At 40.1% G+C, this 16,940-nt stretch overlaps 1 protein-coding gene across 1 annotated transcript; it reads right to left on the bottom strand.

Annotated features, from left to right (window-relative positions):
• Nucleotides 1-616: 616 nt before the first annotated feature.
• Nucleotides 617-15,398, bottom strand: timp2a (TIMP metallopeptidase inhibitor 2a). Its single transcript, XM_062442489.1, has 5 exons — nt 14,988-15,398; nt 5,720-5,820; nt 5,517-5,625; nt 2,353-2,477; nt 617-933 (listed from the first exon to the last, which is right to left on the bottom strand). Exons 1-5 carry the CDS (start codon nt 15,121-15,123, stop codon nt 736-738), a joined length of 669 nt encoding a protein of 222 aa, XP_062298473.1. The 5' UTR covers nt 15,124-15,398; the 3' UTR covers nt 617-735.
• Nucleotides 15,399-16,940: the final 1,542 nt, after the last annotated feature.

The raw sequence follows: 16,940 nt of genomic DNA, 5'->3' as shown, positions 1-16,940 counted from the left end.
AAGTGGGCGTCACCTACTGTAAGTCACCGGCAGCCAAACAGTTCTCAGCAGATATGATGAAAGAAGAAGTAAAAAATAATAATAATATTAGTGTTCGTCTTGGGGGGGAAGAGAGGGAGACAATCATTTTTAAAAAAAGGCAACTTGGAATTTGGCTTTGGAATAAAATGGAGAATGAGGTAATAAAGAAGTAGAAACACGATGGGTAACGAATGATTGTCCGTAGATTCGGGGACTGATTAGTGGAGTCGGAGAGCAGAGCTAATAAAGAGCTTTGCATGGTGGGTGGGTTGGGGGTGGGGGGGGGGCAGGAAGTGCTCTGTCTCACCGAGAATTTGTCTCCTCCTGACGCCAGCCTCAGGAGGAAGTTTCATCATCACTCGACCAGTCTATGTCTCATGATGCATTTTGCTTGTTTTTACACAGATGCTGAAGTCTGAGAACAACCTCTGAGCCTTTCCTTTTTGTTTTTCGCCGTCGAACTCGAACGTACCCTCATATTGCTCTCCTGACTGAAATGCTTACGGACAGCAAATTACAAAGAGAGGCTAAAGATTGTTTTCAGACCAGCAGTTCATTTCAGTCACATTTGCCTTTTTTTTCTGTCAAAAAAAAACAAACAAAAAAACAAAAGAAAAATCACTTTGCCTGATGTTGTTATCTTAAAATTTCATTGGAATCGTTTACATTTATTTTCGTCAGGCTGTGCAGTGGGCAGTCAAGCGTGCCACTCGACTAGGGGTCCTCGGCATCCAGGAACTCCTTCTTGGGCGGTGCGACGCCGCGGTACCAGGAGCAGGAGCCGTCCGCTCTCTTGACGCAGGCGTAGTGGTTGGCCTGGCGTCCGTGCACCTGCTTCTCGATCATCAGGTCCGTCCAGAGACACTCCTCGGGGGCGGAGATCTCACAGGGCAGAGAGGGACAGCGCACGATCTGTAGAGACAGACAAAACAGTCAAAACAGAATTTTTTCTCTTTATAACCACATTTATTGAGTTATCACTGTTACAAAAAAATGACTAACTAGAACCCGGCATGGACATCGTGTATGAATAGAAAGGATGTTCAATAATTTATTATGTTACAAAAAAGTTGTTTGCCGTCCAAGAAATTTGTCTACATGAAAAACACTCGCTTTAAAACTGGCAGGATGATGATTTTAAAGGAATAGTTTGATATTTTAAAAAGAAATATGCTAAAGTTAGGAGAGAAAATAACTCTCACATGTGTCTGATGAGTATGTAGCTAAAGCCAGGCGACAGCTTAGTTTAAAATTAAACTGGAAATAGATGGAAACCGCTATTGTGGCTCTGACCAAAGACGACAAAATCCACCAAACAGCGTCTTTAAATCTCAGTTAAGTTGTCCACCAAGTCGAGCTGACGAGTCTGATATCAGGAAAGGTTTTCAGTTTATTACCTCTGAGCAGACAAAGCCTCACTGTTTGCTGTTGTTTTCATATTTATAAATAGCTAAGATAATCAGCTTCTGTCTGTGGTTTCATATTTACTGTACAGACAGGGAAGTGATGTCGATGTTGTCGTCACTCTCTTCTTTTAACAGTTTATAGTTTTCAGATCTTATATCCAGTGAGGTGCAGAGTGTGTGAGCTTCAACACCAGTCCACCAAAACTAAAACACATCACAACTCTTCTCCAGTACAGAATTTATTAATTAATTCACTAAATGTTTTCAGCTGTGTCGCTTTCAGCAGGGTCGAGTCTGATGCTGTTTCTGGTTTCCATTTAGAGTGACATAGTGACATAGATCACATGAATAAGTGATCTTTGAATCATATATTTATAATAATCTGTGCTTTATACCAAGTAAGTTTTGATGTGTTATACTTAACATACTTACTCATTTTCAAATAATCTGTTTCATCATATTTTACATTAAAGGGTTTTATAGTGTAGTTTATAAAAATGATCCAATGAAGATCGTATCACATGATCAGCGAAGTGAAAATAGATGTTGAGGTGAGATAGGTTGTCAACAAAGAGATAATCAGTTTACAATGTTATAAAACAGAAATAAAATACAGCAAATCCTCTTATTTAAGAAGCTGAAACCAGTAAATGTTAAGCCCTTTTTCTTGATGAATGACTCAATTATCAAAGTTAAAGTCCATTCATTTTCTGTTTACACATAAAAATCAGCTAATCTCTTCTGCACAAACTCATGGGTCAGATGTTTGTCGTTGTAGCTCATGCTGTGGCTCACGTCTCGTATCCTCTGCTCTGTTATGTCTGGTTTTGTACTCTAGGACAAGAATAGCTTGCTGCCTTTTTTTCCCCTTTTAAATAGATCACTCAGATCACCTCACTCATGAACAGCCATTCCCCTGCTTTACCTTGCAGTCACAGCCCATCTGGTAGCGCTGGCTGAGGCTCTTCTTCTGGGTGGTGCTCAGAGAGTCCCAGAGCATGATGTAATCACACAGGGTCACATGCATGCGCCCGCTGCCCTCGGCCTTGCCTGTGAAGACACGAGAGAGAGAGAGATGAAAGCTTTGTGACACATGACACGTGACCATACCTGCAGAAAGAACACAGACACACCAGCAGCTGAGCACTGGATGCATCAATATAAAAATGTTCTTACTGTGAAGAACATCAGATAACGGATTCATAGGTTAAATAGATAAAAATCTGTTACTTCTCAGTCTGGTGCCTGCAAGGAAAAACACAGACCACCTGTCCTTTCTGAAAAGCTGGAGCTTATGTTTCATACACGAGTGGCAGTAGTCAAAACAAGGCGTTATTTCAAGTTGAGTTTATCTGCTGAGGCTGCGTTCTCCTCACTTCACCATTATCTGTCTGCGGAGCAACTCTCAACATGTTGAAGTCTTCTCAGTATGTGATCCCAGACAGGACTGACTCATGTTTCACTGTAAGTCTTCCAACTGTTAACCCTTCAAACCAAAGAATAGGGTGAATCATTAAAAAAAAAAAAAGATGCCCCAGACGGCAGAAAGTTAACCATCTTTCCCAGCTGCTCGACTCTGGAGTCTGAGAGAGAGGAAACGCTGGCTTCAGCAGATCCTCTCCTTACAACTCTATGTAATTAGGGCAGAGTGTTTGCGGGTGCATCTCTGTCTGCGATGGGGAAACCAGAGTACGCATGACATCATGATCCTCTCTGTCTCCTCCGCCGCTGACGGACTCAGCGACTGCTTTCAGTCACAATATAACCCAGATTTTATACGCAAACACGACTACTGGCTTAGAAATGTGACAATAAAAGTCTCACTGGACTGTCTACGTCTAATGGAAATCAGACATTGAGTCAGGCTTGAGGATGTCTGATGGTGATGGAATAATATATGAGAAAGACAGGTACACAATATAATATTTTGTGACTCCAAAAACATAACAGAAAAATCCCCTTTAAAAGACTTTTGGATACTGGAAAGAAAGCCGTCACAAGGAAATAGCTGCACGCAAACTCTCCAATAAAAGATGCCAGGACTATAATAATGTTAATGAAATAAATTGTACAATAAAATGTACCTTTATCTTTAGACTACATTATGATAAATATCTGAAATACTAGGAAAAAAATGAATATACAATGCTAAATATATGCCTATAACTATGTTTCCCATGTCAACCCATGTTTAAAAATATCTATAAAAACTATCATTTCAGATTAAATCTATTACATAAAAAGGTCATAAAAAGGTCACTGAGTGGAACATTTAGATATATTTAATTCAAATATCTGGATAACAATGTCATCCTGCTCCCTTTAAGGTCTGATATCAGTGTTATCTCGGCTCAAGCAGTGAGAACAAGATATACAACCTGAATATTTACAACTTCACGGAGCTCAAGTTGTACCAAGACAGACAAGGTCACTCCCAGTCTGCGCAGGGTTTTAGTCAGCAGCGTATCATTACCCATAATAACATAAACAGTTACTCCCTCCAACATACACACACACACACATACACAAAAAAAAAATGCCTTTCTAGTCTGTATCCGTCCTGATGCTGCCCGTCTGCCCTGCTGTTTACACCTGCAGCTCGATATCTGATTATACGTCTGTGGATTCATGTTGCTGTCCCGTCTGTCTGAGTAACTGTCTGCCTTTTCATTCATTCAACTTTTGTTTTTATGTTCAAGTTCAAATGTTCAAATGTTTAGTTTCCTACGCCCTTAAAAAAAAACCTCTGAAATAACATAAAACCGCAGTCTTAAAAGTGTTTAAAGGACTACACACAGTCTTTTTGAATGAGTCCTGATTAGAACATGAATTTTAGCTTTCAGGTGTCTTATTAGTTAATGTGTCCACTGTAGCATTTGTATCATTATTCTGTGTAAATGTTATAAATGTAATACAAAGCAGCCAAATGTCACCTCAAATCACTCGTAGTTAGTTACTTTTTTAGCTTAACAGCTGCTGAAACGTGCCGTTTTCTTTATTAATCATAAATGTATTTTCAGAGCATGTTTAGATTTAAAGACAGTAGATGTGAGGGTAGTAACATGCATCACAGGTTGGTATGTTGTAGTTGATCTGTGTCAGCCCGCTGGACTACCAAGATGTTTTGTCTATTGAGTATTTTCAATCAATAAATTCCACATTTAAGGAACAAAATGTCTAAAACTGGCCACCAGAAAGTACCACATTTACCTGAGTAATGTATTAAAATTAGTTTTTGTGATAAATAAACAAAATATCCACTCAAAAACTCAATGTACAAACATATAAAACAGTAAAGCAGCAAATCCTCAAGTGTAAGTAACAAAAAAGCGCTTATTTGGTATTTTGTACTTGATAAATTACCTAAATTATTACTAGACTGTGCAATGAAGGAATTGACTTAAAGTCAGTAAACACAGTGTATGCACATTAAAAGTTAAAGGGAAATGTGCTTATTCACTTTTTGTTTTTGCCAACAGTTAGATGAAGAGATCGATACCACTCCTGCACATTAAATATAGAGCTGCTGTTAGCTTAGCTTAGCATAAAGACTAAAAATAGAGGGAAACGGCTAACCTGGCTCGGATTAAAAGGTGAGAAAGAAAATGTGCCAACCAGCACCTCTAAAGCTCCGTTTTAACCAGAGCTTTAAAAAAAGATAAGTTGTGGTTTCATGGGGGGGTTGTGTGGCAGACTGACTCAGTGACTTCCTGGAGTTTACTCATAACCACGAGATCAACAGAGGTTATCAGCAGAGACACAAACAGTTATGAGTAAAAAAACCCCCATAAACAATACAACGTGTAATTTTTACGTTTCTGTTTGTGTTCAGATTCAACAAACGAGGTATAATTTCTTAACTAGTGAGCTTCAGATGCTTCAGACACAGACAGACCAGCTGTTTTTCTCCCTGTATCTACTGTTTGTGCTGAGCTTAACTAGCCGATATATGAGTGGTATCTCTCATATCTTCTCATATAACTTGATAAGAAAGCAGATGAGTAAAATGACCAACAGGACAATGGGAACATGATGATTTCTCAGCTTCAACTACAGATAAAACTAAATAAAATCTCATAAGTAACACACCTGAGATCAGGTACTCCTTCTTGCCGTTGGCATCCAGGGTAACGCCGCAGACAGCGGACACAGGCGCGGTGAAGACAGACTCGATGTCCTGGGTAGGCCCCTTGAACATCTGGAATACAAGCACACAGCGAGAGGGTCAAAGGTAGAAGGATAAAAACACTGCAGTGACGCATCTCCTGAATATTCCTCCAGCGCGTTCTTACCTTGATCTGTTTGATCTCATACTGGATCCTCTTGATGGGGTTCCCGTAGATATCGTTCCCAGAATCCACCTCTCGCTCTCCCACCACCTTTGCTCGAATCACTGCGACAGAAACAGAGAGGCGTGGGTCAGATGTTATACTCAAAATACACAAAGAAAGACACGATACACATTAGTTGGCCGATACTGGTGTATCACAGATATATGGGCATATAATGATGCCGATAATTTTAAAATATTCTTTAAGGTTCTATAAGCAGCATTTCATGTATATTTTATCCTTTTTCTTAATTCAAATTGTTTGTCTGTTTTTCCATTTATGGTTATTTATAATTATTAAATTCACAGTGAAGCTTACTGTTTCAGTGCATGCCTCATTTCATACATTTGTCTTTGTGTTTAATAACCACATTTAAGGGGCCATTTAAAAAAAATGTGTTTTTACATACACGATTATTGACTGATCAATATCACAATGTTTTTACTCCCTACTATCAGTATTGGCCACAAAAATCCAGTATCAGTCGGGCCCTTATACAGACAGACACAGCAGAGGACATTAAGACAGAAAAACATTTTAAATTAGAAGGATAAAAACAAGACATTTTCACATTTAAAAGGAGCAGTTCCTTTAGAAAAAGTTTTTCCTAGAGAATAAAAAAAAAGTTGACAAATTGAAATTATTAAACACAAAAAACAAAAAATGTCGAGCAGGGCTGAATGCCACAGCTCAAATTAATGTCATGACATGAACAAGAATATTGTTCTGGTTTTACTAAATACTTTGGTAAAAATCATAAAATGATTCAGGTTCTGTTTCTTTTTAAGCACAGTCATCTTTAAAACATTAATACACAATCATAACCTCGTGACCTGACTCCACTGAACGCTGATAAACAATAATATTAATTCATCAGGCTCAGCTTCTTCTTATTCACCACATCTCAGGCTAGAAAGAGGGCAGATGGACCACATCAAGAACGATATCCACAGCTGCCTGAAGTCTCGTGTGCACAAACCACATCAAGTAAAATGAAGAAAAACGAGCCCCAGCCGCCCAGCTTCAGCGTCTAAAGCGGCCCAGTCAATGAAAAACACAACTGCAGCGTTTCATTGGCCCAACACGACTTCAGAAACAGACACATGAACTGACTTTGGCCCGCTGCGACGACGCTTCCTGCTTCCAAACATGAAACAAGGAAACCATCAAAGAATCAGATTTAGGGACTAAGAAGACAACGTGAAAGACGATACGGGGAGAAAAAGACTTGGCCTGAGGCGTACTTCTCATTGTGTGTGTGTGTGTGTGTGTGTGTGTGTGTGTGTGTGTTTTAATAGCCTGACTGACTACATCAAGCTTCAGCTATGCTTTGGGCATTTATTCAGAATGGAAAATATGAGCAATAGAGAAAAAAGAAAAGAAAAAAAAAACATAAAATAAGCAGGAACAGAGGACACGTACACATAGATAAACACACATCTACACACACATACACACACACACACACACAGTTGTCTGCTGTTGCTCTTACACCCTTGGGTTCAGTTTACAGCTTGGAGCAGACACAAATATGGGGTTCATTGCTCCCAGAGTTAATAACGTCTCTGCCCCTCTCTCTCTCTCTCTCTCTCTCTCTCTCGCTACTTCCTTTTCCCCCCTTTTTTCATTATTCCCCTTGGTCCAGACACACATGCTTTCCTGCACATGTAGCACACACGGCTGCAAATGATTACTTTAATTATTTATTTGTATGTCTTTTTTTTTTTTTTTCATCAATAAGTATTTAAGTCTGTTAAATGTCAGAAAACACAAGCTCCAAGAATCCAAGGTGATGTTTTCAGAGGTCTTTTGTCTGACACAAAGTCCAAATGTTTTCATAATTATGTAATGATTAGTGGATTAATTGATAGACAGAGAATTAATCTGTAATTATTTTGTCAACCAATTATGGTAATTGTAGTCATTTCTCAATATATCAAATAAAAGAATGTGAAGCTTTCCTGTGTCAAACTTGATGGTAAACTACATTTCTTTGGATTTTTGAGTGATGATCAGAACACAAGACATTTAAAGGTGGCACCAACTAGGCATTTCTCAGACCAAATGATTTTTAATGAAAATAATTAGTTGAAGAAAATGTGTTTCAGCATTAGATAGATTTGGGTTCAGCATCATTTTCAGGGTTTCCCCCCAGTAAACTGTTTTTGCAGAGTCGGTAATCCATAATCCATAAACATCCTGACTAGTCACCACATCGGTAAGAACGACAGCTTAAACAATATCCGCACTCATTAAATATATGACGTGTGAAATACCACCTTCGATCTCTTTTAGCCAAAGAGTTAAAGTTATAATCTCAAAGATTTTCTTTTAAATAAATGTCTGAGTCACTATCTTAGGGGCCGAATGAGGCAACATAATAGTGATTGAGCCTTTAGTCCGCAAATGAAAGCTCTTGTATTTGCAGCATTATGAAGATTACGAGCAGGTTGTCGGTGCATTAAAATCACAAATAGCTCAGTAAGTGACGTGTGTTTCATCACCCAGTGGTCGATCCACCTGATGTGTCAGGCAATTACAGCTTAACGCCATATGGTTGCACCAAAACATGAGATATATATTCGCGCTTTAAGCTTTTATTTCATGTAAGTTATACTCTGTAAGTTTGGTAATAAGTCTGCGATTATCAACTTATAGACGATAATATGTGTTTAAGTGTTGTTTGTAGCTTGTTGTTCTGCCCCCAAGTGGCCAAAAAATCTACTTCTGCAAGTTTAAGTTGTCAACATAATGTTAGAAGAACTGAAGAAGAAACTCAAACTGACATTCAACAAACAGATCACATTTTTACAACTGTAATAAATGAGTCTCGCTGATAAAAGAGGCAAGACGAGATAAAAAAGGTTTTGCAGAGTCAGTAATCCATGATCCGCAAACAGTCACCACATCGGTAAGAACGACGGCTTAAACAATATCCACACTCATTAAATATGTGAGGTGTGAAATACCACCTTCGATCTCTTTTAGCCAAAGAGATAAAGTTATAATCTCAAAGATTTTCTTTTAAATAAATGTCTGAGTCACTATCTTAGGGGCTGAATGAGGCAACATATTAGTGATTGAGCCTTTGGTCCGCAAATGAAAGCTCTTGTATTTGCAGCATTATGAAGATTACGAGCAGGTTGTCGGTGCATTGAAATCACAAATAGCTCAGTTAGTGACGTGTGTTTCATCACCCAGTGGTTGATCCACCAGATGTGTCAGGCAATTACAGCTTAACGCCATATGGTGGCACCAAAACATGAGATATATATTCGCGCTTTAAGCTCATATTTCATGTAAGTTATATTCATCAAGTTTAGTAATAAGTCTGCGATTATCAATTTATAGACGATAATATGTGTTGTTTGTAGCTTATTGTGCTGCCCCCAAATGGCCAAAAACTCTATTTCTGCAAGTTGTCAACATAATGTTAGAGGAACTGAAGAAGAAACTCAAACTGACATTCAACAAACAGATCACATTTTTACAACTTTAATAAATGACTCTCGCTTATAAAAGAGGCAGAGGAGATTTAAAAAAGTGATTTTTTTTTTACTGAGATGAACAAACCAGGGTGCAGTTACTTCACTTATTTTCTTTTTGCTTCTAGCTCTTTTCTTGCTGTATTGATCTATGCGATTTTAAACGGTGGTTTGTTTCGTTGCTCATGTTATGTGGACGCCAGGAGGACCAGCGACCACTTTGTGGAAACTAATGGGGATCAAAAAAACAGGATAAAGACACAAAATGGAAGTGGCTATCATGGGCTGATGGATGCCTTATTAAAGTCATTCATCAGTGCTTCAGAGAAACCAATCCTTCCTCTGAAGAAAACTTCTGCGTTTTAGTTCCACTCTGATGCTTATGCAAATACGCAGGAGCAGCCAGAGTACACACATAAACACACACGCAGCAGTATACCTGGCTGGCGCTCTCTCCTGCATTCCTTTCAGTTTTTCCGCTCTCGTTTCCTGACCTCATTCTGAGCCACAAACTAATGAGCAAAGAATCAGCAGCAGGGCACAATACTGAGGGGAAATTACTCTGTTATTCACAACAGATTGCTATTATGGGAGCTTATCTGTCCACCTCGGTGTTGCAGACGTGTTTACTTCTTTGTTTCCCCCTGCAATAAAGCCGGAGCGGTTGATCCTTGTGCAGTCTAAACAGCGTGTTGCCGTTTTAGCTGCACAGTGTGAAGCTAAAACAGCACGACTACCAGGAGTTAGACCACAGGTTGATCCGAAACGTCATCTGATCGCCAGCAGTCAATCAGCAGCATCGAGCCCCCTCTGTCAACCGCCGGCTGACCCACATTTCGCTTGTTCCTTTACCCTCCAGACCAGGATGAAGCTTAATGACATGTAACATGCCTATCAGTCGCACTACGCAATGTTTTCCATGCAAACTCCACATGAACACACACACACAGACACACCACATCCCAACTGCCCCCCTCCCATTCAATCCACCGCATGATTATCCATTTCTTTTTTCATACTCAAATCATCCCCGACTTTCCCCCATGTGGTTTCAGCTCCAGACGTATGAGGGCCTTCTGTTTAACCGGTCATTTGAACGGAGATGAGACGCCCTCAAAACACAAATTGAGCCAGCCTCCTGCCCTCTGACGACATCCGTATGAAGACCGGCGCGGCAAAAAGAAGAAAGCTCAGGTTTTCTCTGTCATGGGGTCTTCAGGATACAGATCCTGACCATCAAAATGTTCAAAGGAGAAACAGAGAGAGCATTTGAGGGGGGCAGAAGCTCCACTATTAGAGCCTGATCAATATAACAGAAGGTAATGTTTTTGGCCACTTGGGGGCAGCGAAACAAGCTGTTAAACACCAACATTGTTATGGTAAACTGTAGCTTACTGTACGTACATCCAGTTATATATTATATCATATTTATCTGGATTAATAGTTTCTCGCTCTCCTTTGTCAATCTGATAGTGAAGCAGAACAGACCAGTTGCAGAAAACCTAAACAATGAGCTGAAAGATGTTAAACAGCCTGCAGAGCTGAGAGGAACTGCAGAGTCTGTGGGCTCGCCATTACAAGAAACCCCTTTCATTCATAAAGGCAGTCATTTAATCCAGTTATTGAATTTATTCATAAGAGCTGGTTTAAAAGTGTAGAAAGCTTAAACTCAACAGGAGGTAACATGCAAGAGGATGGTAACATTTGAGACTGTAAAACCAAAACAATGAGCTGAAAGACGCTAAAAAGCTCCACAGAGCCGAAGAAAACTGTGATAAATTCTCTCATTAGAAATATGATTTTAAAAAAGGTAAAAATACTAAGTAATGGAGCTTTAATTTCTAATGACGTTTACTGTTAGAGTTATTTTCCCTGTTGATGTTTTGTAGTAGTATTGTTCAACTGTTTGTGTGTGTTATGTACATTGGGATCTATTGAATGACTAATAGAAAAAGCGTGTGTGTTATAAGCAAATGCTTCAGCCAACACCCCTCAAAAACTGCTTTATTTACTATTACTATCTATTTATTTATGTTTACTTTTATTAACTTTCCCTTTTGGTTCGTCACTATGACGTACTTTATTTATGAGTGTATTTGAGTTTAATGACCGAAACTGTTAAATGTGTTTCCTCAGTATAAACCAGTATAAATCTTTGTGACATCTCTTAGTGACCACTTGAGATAAATATTTATTTGAACCCAACTTAAACACAAATAAAGGCTGACATAAAGGTGCTGCTCTGAATTATTGATGATCAGAATCGGCCAGAGAAAGCGAGCACTTATCAGACTCTTTAAAACACCCTCAAAAGACCGCGTCAGATTTTTTTTAACGAGGCTTTGAAGCCCAAACGTTCTCAAGTCACGCGGCCCGCTTACACATGCACATTTCATGAAGAAAACGTGTTTATATTCCCATAAATGGAAACACATTCATTCAGGGTGCATGTGTTATTACATGTCCACTGCTCTGTTTTGTGCAGACAGCTGGGTGACTCCACACCACCCAGCCTCCGGACAGTCTGACTGGGCTGGGCTGCTGGGGAAGTTCCCCTTTGTGGGCAACAGATTTATATGAAAAGAGGATGTTTGTTTCACATGTGTATATGTGTGTGTGCGCATGTGTGTGTGAGAGAGTGTGTAAGATTTGTGCGGTGGGTGCATGACACTGCTCGATTTTTATGGCTTGTGGTCTCACCAGGAGCATCACTTAGCATGAAAAACAGAAGGTGACACACACACACACACACACACACACACACACACACACACAATACTGGAGCCATTACAGTGTGTGTGTATGTGTATGTGTGTGTGTGAGAGAGTGTGTATCTGTGTGTGAACATGCAGCGAGTGGGAAACCATCCCAACAAAACAAATATCAATTGTCAGACTACATAATTTCTGACAATGTCACTTTTGTTGTTGCCTACACGCACATTCTGGCAAACCAGACAAATCGACTCTGTTCTGATTCTCTCTGCTTTTCATCGCTGCTCTTTCTTTTCTCTACTTTGTCCTTTCTTCAGCTCTGCAGAGTCATTTCTGAGTGTTTCCTCCAGCAGGTGGGGTCGCTGGGAGCTTTTTAGATCCGCCAAAAGTAACAGTTTCATCCTCCTGAAATCAATGATAGACAATAACACCGGTCATTGTTGTTTATCTGTCTGTGGGGCTTTAAACATCCATCCAGCTGCACTAAATTGCATTTTTTTTTATATCAATTCTTCATCAAATGATGATGTGTGATATGAAAGGTGAAGGTTTAGCTTTCTATAAAATTTCAAAGCAGCTTTAATCAATAAATGTGTTAATTGTGGATCAAAAGACTACCTGTGGTTTGAAAAGGGTCACTTGTAATAGTGAAACCACAGACTCTGCAGATCCTCTCAGCTCTATGCTCTCATTGTTTCGGTTCTCACAGAGTTAGCGACTAGCTGCTGAGGATAGCAACGCATTTAGACATTGGTCACTGTTGCTGTTTAGTGGTCAGTGCCGCCTTAAGCTGGGCAAAGACTGTGGGAGTTTTGGGAGGATTTATCCCTGATAATCGGAGGAGGAATCTGGTCTGGGACCTCGGTTGGTACCGATGTTCAGCCCAGATTATCTGATGATGTGAGAGGTTTATAGATCCAATCTTAAACCTTCAGAGCTGTTCACAGACTCATCGAGGTTGCCCCGATAATTTCAAACATGGTTGATATTTAGGTGTTAAAATCGGGCTGATTATCTCTAGAGTCTGACTGATACTGGATTTTTGGGGCCGATACCGATACAAAAATTCCGATATCTAACTTTATCTAATTAAATCACTAATTTACAAGCAGGACCTCAATAGCCAATGAGAGCACGCTGATGGTGTTGCCAAGCAATGGTAAACATTCTAGCCCTTGAGGCTAAAACTAGCTAGCACACGTCTGTTGACATACAATAAAACTGATAAAATATCTGCTCCAGGTCTGCTGAAGAACAGACAACCTATGACGACCGCTTCTACCAAACCATTTTTCATCCAGACTCATTTAACCTTCTTGTTTCTGTTCTTTCTCACTGCACAGCATCTTGTTTACATCTGCTTCCCCATCAGATAACATGAGCCAGTGCATTTCTGCCTCTGGAACAATAATCTTAATAATGTCCTTTAGTCTGTGCATGCTTGAGATTAAAGAAAAGAAAATCTGTGAAGTTTATCCTTTTCTCCATGATGCAACTGGATTTCAAACATCGGTTACGATGTTAAAACTTCTCTAATCGGCGCCCGGATTAAAACATCCATCTTCCTCCTTCTGCGAGAAAAACAGCTATATTGACTCATAGACCTTTCAAAAAACACGACTTCTGCAACACATCCCATCTCCTGCCAGCTCAGCGAGAGAGACTGAGTCACACCTGAAAATAGAGCTGTCATTTTGCAATATGAAATTACACAGATACATATCTCATGCATGCGCACACACATACGTGCATGTGCAAAGAAATGTGAGGTAAAAGGAAAAGAAGAAATGATGCTCTGGAGCCTAAGAAATGTGGTATTGGAAGTTTCTCTTTCTCAAGGATACCAGGCATATTTTCACTTGGATTGTCATTTTTATTGCCTTTTCCCACAAAAACACACCCTCAACTGACAGCCAGATGTCATGTGTGTGCGTGTGTATGTGTGTGAGAGAGAGAGAGAGTTCACCATGCATGGCAGAGTTCGTGAAAGTGTGTGTGTGTCCCTGCGTTACACCGGGAGCAAAGTTGGGAAAACCCCAGCAGCATTCCTGCAATTCCTCCCAGCACCACCCCTCGCAGGAAGAAACAGGGCAGGAATGGAAATAAAAATATGAGGAGGAAAGCTCGCGGTGTGACATATTCTGTGGTTGAGATTCAATCCCCCCCTAAAATTTCTCTTCACAGACCAACCGCTCCACTCTCTCCATCCCTTGTCCTCCTCTCTGCTCTTTCCCTCCTTGTCTCTTTTCCTCTCTTGTGCCACGTTGCCCTGCAGAGCCAGGCAACGCTCCTTCTTCGTCCGGGAGCTGCCGAAACGCAGAGGGGTGAAGCCTGGTAAACGCAGTCAGTCTGAGCTCCAGAGCGGAGACATTATGTACAGCGATGGTCCCGGTGTGTTTCCTGTGTCTCCAGCTGACTCACACAAACATAATGCATTTACACCCTGACATACAACAATATCTTATTGTGTGTTTTTAGAGGGCAACGCAGTCATAACACAATGACATTAGAGGAAAGTTCAATAACAACTCATCAGTGAGTGCCACCAATGCACTTTTAACTCCTTAAAGTGATGCTGGATTGCATTTTAAAAGGGAGTTTCCTTCAAAATAAGCTTTGTGTTTGTGTTTTGGGGGTGTGTGTGCCCCCTTTAAAGCATGTCACCATGACACCTAAACAACAAATTATTTACTTCTGCTCTTCCAACAAAAATAAAACCCCAAAGGCTTCTTGTGCATTTTAGATAATCTATGCTTGTCAACACAACACGATTAAAAAAAAAGAAAATATAATAATGGGACCTGCATGAGTCTGCATGCAGTGCAAACAATCCTGGGCCATGGCCTTGAGGAGCAACACCCTCCACCTTCAGCCTTTCCAGTGGTTTCCAGCAGCCTCTCTCAGCCCATTGAGCATGCACCGGAGGCGGGCTGAGCTGCTGCAGAGCTCCCGGTGCAGGAGGCTGGCTGGTGCAACATGGGGGCCACGTAAACAATAACAACAACAACAAGTCTCCGCTGCTGTACTCACCTACATCGGCGTTGCAGAAAGCCTGTTGTGGATGAACCGGAGCACAGCTGCAGGCTTCCGCGAGCTCCTCCACCCGCCACAGCACCAGCAGCGCGAGCGTGCAGAGGATGCCGTTCACGGTTAACGGCATTTTCATTTATTAACACTGATGCGACGTTTCTCCACCGTCTCTTCGTGGCTTGTGTGGTGTCTGCGCAGATGCGTCGCAGTGTGGATCCAGTGGCAAGCAGCGACCCTCCTCTGTTTTTCTCTCTCTCTTTTTTCTTTCTTTTCTGTCTTTTACCGACACAAACCGGGCGACGTCAACAAACACCTGGGCCGTCTCAGCTCACTCAGCTGCGGGGGTTCAAGGTGAGGTTATGCACGGTATGCACGGTGGGCTTCTCGCCGGTGTCTGCAGCTGTCTGTCTCTTTTCGGGAGTGTTTTCGTTTCTAGGATCAAGGCGGTTTTATAAAGCTAACCGACTCCTCCCCCGCAGGTGACGGCTGCACCGGCAGGAGGCGCTCGGTGCTCCAGTCTGGAAGAACCGGAGCTGCTGCTGCTGTTTACAGTGATGGAAGAAATATACTGAGATACTTTAATTAAGTTAAAGTACCAATAGAGCAGGGGTGTCAATCTCATTTTAGTTCAGGGGCCACATACAGCCCAATGTGATCCTGAAGTGGGTCAGACCAATAGAGCCATAATAACATAAAAATAAATATAAGATAAGATAAGATATTCCTTTATTACTCCCACAATGGGGAAATGTGCATTGTTACAGCAGCAGTGCACAGCAAAATAGAATATAAGAGCAGTACGAGAACAATAATAGTAAAAATATGTAATAAAAATAATCGTGACATTATTTACAAGAGTAATATTGGTATTGAGTGGTAATGAGGTGATAATCTTATTGCACAGATTAAAGTGAAATAAATATATATGTATAATATATGAATATTGCACACAATTGAAATTATTAGTATTTTCCATGTACATTAATACCCTTTATTTACTGTGAAAAATGAACAGTTTCAATAATATAATTCTGTTTTTTAAAGATCATTTTGCACAGAAGATGCTTCACAACATTCAGAGAGCAGAGCACCACTACTTTCACCCAATATCATGTCCTTATTGAAACTGAAAATGATAGGAACCTAATGAAACCGTAAAAAGAAAATTCTCATTACTACTTATAAAACTATAACACAACAATCTTAATAAAACTATTAACTATTCATTTAACAAAAAGCCACAAGTTTGTAGCAGCTATACAGAAGTATAACATAATATTTTCATTTTTGAAAGGGGGGGGGCCCCTCCAAAGGGTCACCAGATAAATGTGAGGGGTGGTGAGATGATTAATGGGAGAGGAAAGAAGAAAAAACATTGAAATATTGGATCATTTGAACATTTATTTAAATGAAACCATGTGAGAAATTTAGAGGGGAAAAAAATCACTATTTGGTGGAGCTATTAATAACTCATAGACATCTGAAATTTGAGCCTGACTACACACTGCTTTAAAAGCTTGTTATATTATCCATTCTGTCAATTATTCATCTGAAAATAACTAAAGCTGATAAATAAATGTAGTGGAGTAGAAAGTACAATATTTTCCTCTGAAATGAAGCAGAGTGGAAGTACAAAGTAGCATCAAATGGAAATACTCTAACATAGTGAAATTACCTCAAAATTTGACTCAAGTACAGCACTTGAGCAAATGTGCTTAGTCACTGTCTAGCTCTGGGTATTTGTTTGTAAGGCTGCAAGTCATGATTCATTTGATTATTGATCAACTGTTCCCTCTATGAAATGTCAGCAAATTGTGAAAAATTCCTGCAATAATATAGATTATACTACTGGACAGTATGAGGTGTTAAAATGACCTCTAGCATGACAGCATTAAAATGTTACATATACGTGCACATCAATTAACACATTTTGATACCCAATTATATATAAAC

The sequence above is a fragment of the Scomber scombrus genome, chromosome 21, assembly GCF_963691925.1.
Source record: "Scomber scombrus chromosome 21, fScoSco1.1, whole genome shotgun sequence".
NCBI lineage: Eukaryota > Metazoa > Chordata > Actinopteri > Scombriformes > Scombridae > Scomber > Scomber scombrus.
The sequence above is the reverse complement of the archived record's forward strand: the minus strand, read 5'-3'. Positions and strand labels throughout refer to the sequence as shown.

Bases quoted from the DNA above. Each gene is read 5' to 3' on its own strand.
- timp2a (XM_062442489.1), bottom strand. From the start codon at position 15,123: ATGAAAATGCCGTTAACCGTGAACGGCATCCTCTGCACGCTCGCGCTG. The intron at 5,821-14,987 runs GTGAGTACAGCA...TTTCTGTCGCAG, and splicing joins TTTCTGCAACGCCGATGTAG to TGATTCGAGCAAAGGTGGTG. The intron at 934-2,352 runs GTAAAGCAGGGG...CTGTCTCTACAG, and splicing joins AGATGGGCTGTGACTGCAAG to ATCGTGCGCTGTCCCTCTCT.